The sequence below is a fragment of the Poecilia reticulata genome, unplaced genomic scaffold (genome assembly GCF_000633615.1).
Source record: "Poecilia reticulata strain Guanapo unplaced genomic scaffold, Guppy_female_1.0+MT scaffold_181, whole genome shotgun sequence".
Lineage (NCBI taxonomy): Eukaryota > Metazoa > Chordata > Actinopteri > Cyprinodontiformes > Poeciliidae > Poecilia > Poecilia reticulata.
The window spans coordinates 977,317-980,907 of record NW_007615018.1 but is presented as its reverse complement, the minus strand read 5'-3'; the positions used below and the strand labels follow the sequence as shown (position 1 = coordinate 980,907).

General features: G+C 46.3%; 1 protein-coding gene across 1 annotated transcript in view; it reads left to right on the top strand.

The window, feature by feature from the left end:
• Nucleotides 1-3,591, top strand: part of LOC103460131 (multiple epidermal growth factor-like domains protein 11) — a gene marked incomplete at its 5' end in the record, with an annotated part of 84,203 nt that overhangs the window by 36,164 nt on the left and 44,448 nt on the right. Inside the window, 3 exons of the mRNA XM_017303095.1 lie at nucleotides 922-1,168; nucleotides 2,476-2,596; nucleotides 3,279-3,415. Coding sequence (XP_017158584.1) covers nucleotides 922-1,168; nucleotides 2,476-2,596; nucleotides 3,279-3,415 — 505 coding nt within the window. The remainder of the gene's footprint in view (nucleotides 1-921; nucleotides 1,169-2,475; nucleotides 2,597-3,278; nucleotides 3,416-3,591) is intronic.

Genomic DNA, 3,591 nt, shown 5'->3' with positions numbered 1-3,591 from the left:
TCCAGATGGGACTGGACTTGTTACTGGTCCAGATGGGACTGGACCAGTAACAGCTCCAGTCCCATCTGGACCTGTTACTGGACTGGACCTGTTACTGGTCCAGATGGGACTGGACTTGTTACTAGTCCAGATGGGACTGGACCAGTAACCTGTTACTGGTCCAGTCCCATCTGGACCTGTTACTGCAATTGTTCTGACTTAATTTTGTTCTGATATTTGTCAAGGTGATCAGAACCTCAGGCGGTTCTGGATCAGTGGCCGAGCCAACAGGTGGCATCTGGACATTTCCCAGAAGGAGCCGTCAGACATAGATGGAAACATTTCAGCTGTTTATGAAGCAAACAGCCGTAAACAGCCGATTAGCAGAGAAGCTCCCACCTCCCCGTTGCACTTTAATGTCCTCCATGACATGAAAACAATTTGTCTCCCACTGAAATCATCAGCTGTAATAATTACCCAAATTCCTTCATGAAATATTAATTGAGAGCACGGAAATGTGTGCAGAAGATTTAAACGGAGCTCAGCTTGATTAGAAGCTGAGCTGAAAACCTCACAGTGGGAAGTTTGGTCACAAACCTGCAGAAAACCTGCATCACAACAACGTCACTGTGTTTTCATGAAGATTTACACTGAGAGAACAAACCTGTTTTTAGACCAAACTGCCAAAATATCATCAAAACTCAGATTATTTATAATTCTCAAACTATAAGCATTGAACTTTCTGTTACAAATAAACTAAATCCAAGATAAAGAATCAACCGTTTTCTTAAAATCCTGCTGCATTTTGATTTTCAGAAATGTAAATAATATTTACTTCCTGAACTAAAACATTTCAATCTGACAGTTTACAGTTAAACCTCTCCATCTGTTTCGCAGTGACCTTCCCTCTCCCAGTTTTGACCTCTTCCCGCCTCTGTCCAGGCTGTGAGAGCGACTTCTGGGGGCCCCACTGCACCAACCGCTGCCAGTGCCGCAACGGGGCCAAATGCAACCCGATAACGGGCGCCTGCGTCTGCAGCGACGGCTTCCAGGGCTGGCGCTGCGAGGAGCACTGCCACCACAACCTCTACGGCAAAGACTGCATGCAGGAGTGCCAGTGCCTCAACGGCGCCACCTGCCACCACCAGAGCGGGCAGTGCCTCTGCGCGCCCGGCTACACCGGCAGCTTGTGAGTGGCTCCACCGGAACCCGGACTGAGACAAAACGCGCAATAACTTAATACGTCTGTTAGCTTAGAAATCGCTGAAATACGTTAAAGATCTGCTGCTGGTGGATCAGTTCTCCACTCAGGTTTCTGGTTCTGGTCAATCGGGGAGGATTCAGCTTGTATGCGCCACAAATCTGGAACAAACTCCCAGAAAACTGCAAAACAGCCGGAACACCAACTGCATTTCAGTCACCATAACGACCGAACTGAAATCACAAAAATAAATATACTTAATGGAAACACAGCAATTTAAAATAAACTCTTTTTTTTTGTTTGATTAGAACTTTTTTGTGCTCATGTTGGGTTTGAGTTTGCAGACGGATCAAAATGTAGACATGAGCCGGGAGCATGGGGTCGTGCTGAACCTTCTTTAAAGATGAAACTAAAAATCACAGGGAGTTCAGGGAGCCAGAGGAGAACAAAAAACACCAGAAAAGCACAAAGAGCTTGACTGGAAATAAAAAGAAATAAACAACAGGAATCACCATAAGAAGAACAGAACAAAGGTAAAACAGAAACAAGGCTGATCTAACCAAAGAAAGCGACGAAACAGAATAATAATGAAACTAGAAACAAAACATCAAAACAACTCGGAATAACCCAGGATGTGGCGTCGTTAAGATGGTTTTTCTGTATCAGAATTAGCCAAACTGCAGTGGAAACAGTTTTTCTGCAGTCATGTGATCAGCAGCCGGATGTTACTACTGCCAGAAATGACAAAGAAGACAACAGGAAGTAGTTGGAGGATGATGGCGTTGTGTGTTTTTTTAATGGATTATTGCACAAACAAACTTTTTCATGCATTTTAATTGCATTTTTTTTATTTAATGGAAACACAGCAATTGCAATGTTTTTTACATTAGTGGAATATTGACAGAGTTTTAGCGTATTAGTAATGGAAACTGAGGTCCTTTAAATCTAAGCTAAAACCCACAGCTGCCTTTGATGAACCATAACTGGAACACGGATCAATATGTTTGATGATAAAATGTTTGTTGCTTTTTTTTCTAGATTTTTAACACTTTTTCAGCCACATTGAGACATTAATTTGTGTCTTCATGCAACTTTTCCCCAGGAATACAGTATATGATGAAGATATGGGAAGGAATTTATGCTAATTTTCAGATGGTAACTCAGTGAGGTTCAGTAGGGGGAAAGTTTTCTCCTGCTGTCTTTTGCTGCTGAAATATGCAAATAATGATCTGTGTGTGAGCGGATGAAGTCGGCATCTTTCCCCGGCTGAAGATGTTTCTGTTTGTCTCCTGCAGCTGTGAGGAGCGCTGTCCTCCAGGTCAACACGGCTCCATGTGCGAGCAGCGCTGCTCCTGTCAGAACGGAGGAACCTGCCACCACGTCACCGGGGAGTGCTGCTGCCCGCCCGGCTGGATGGTACGGCCCCGCACGCCGCCGCCGCCGCCGCCCCGCTGCAGACCATCACAAACATTCTCACTGCACCAAACTCAGAAAATCACAGCAACACGAAACAGTACGGAACACCTTCAGTGTCACACCATCCGTTCTGCAGACCTGGGCTAAGATTACCAGCAGCGTTTTATTTACCCGAATGTAAACATGCAGAGAAGAAGAAGAAGCTACAGCAGAAAGCGCCCGACCTGATCCAGCATGGCTGCTTCAACGGCCGGAGGAGAACGCCGCTTCCCTCCAGAAACAAGATGGCGGATAGCAGGAGTTAGTTTACCAGAGCTGCATCTGGATGCTTTACAACCATGTGCCAAGCACGGTGGTGGAGGTATGATGGTATGGGAACCTGGAAGCCTTGCAGTCTGACTGGACCAGGATCTCGTCTCATTCTAGATGTGGATCCATCAGTCCAACAGCTGAAGCTCGATCCGTTTAACAACGACTTACACAGAAACAGATCATTTTAGCTGCCAAATCATTAGTGACTTTGGTGAAATGTCACCGGTCAGCAGAGGTTCGACATCCAGACACATATAAAATACTTTATTTTACAATAAATGTGCATAGAGTGGAACATGTGAACCAGCCTTGCTGATATGTGAGTGAACATGTGAGTCTGTTCTGACCCGCTCCTGCCTCCCTCCGTCAGGGTCCGGTGTGCGCCCAGCCGTGCCCCTTCGGCTGGTTCGGCATCAACTGCTCCGAGGAGTGCACGTGTCGGAACGGAGGCTTGTGCGACCACATCAGCGGCGTGTGTCAGTGCACCGCCGGCTACATCGGAGAGAGGTGAGCTAACCAGCGCCGCTGGCGTCACACCTGGGGCAAAAACATCACATTTATACCTGCTCCACAAATAGGAGCGTCCAAAATGCAGTGGTGGGTCCGGCAACTGAAGAGTTAGAGGCTAATGCTAAAGCCATGGTATTTAGGGGAAGCTAATGCTAAAGCGCTACATCACCATG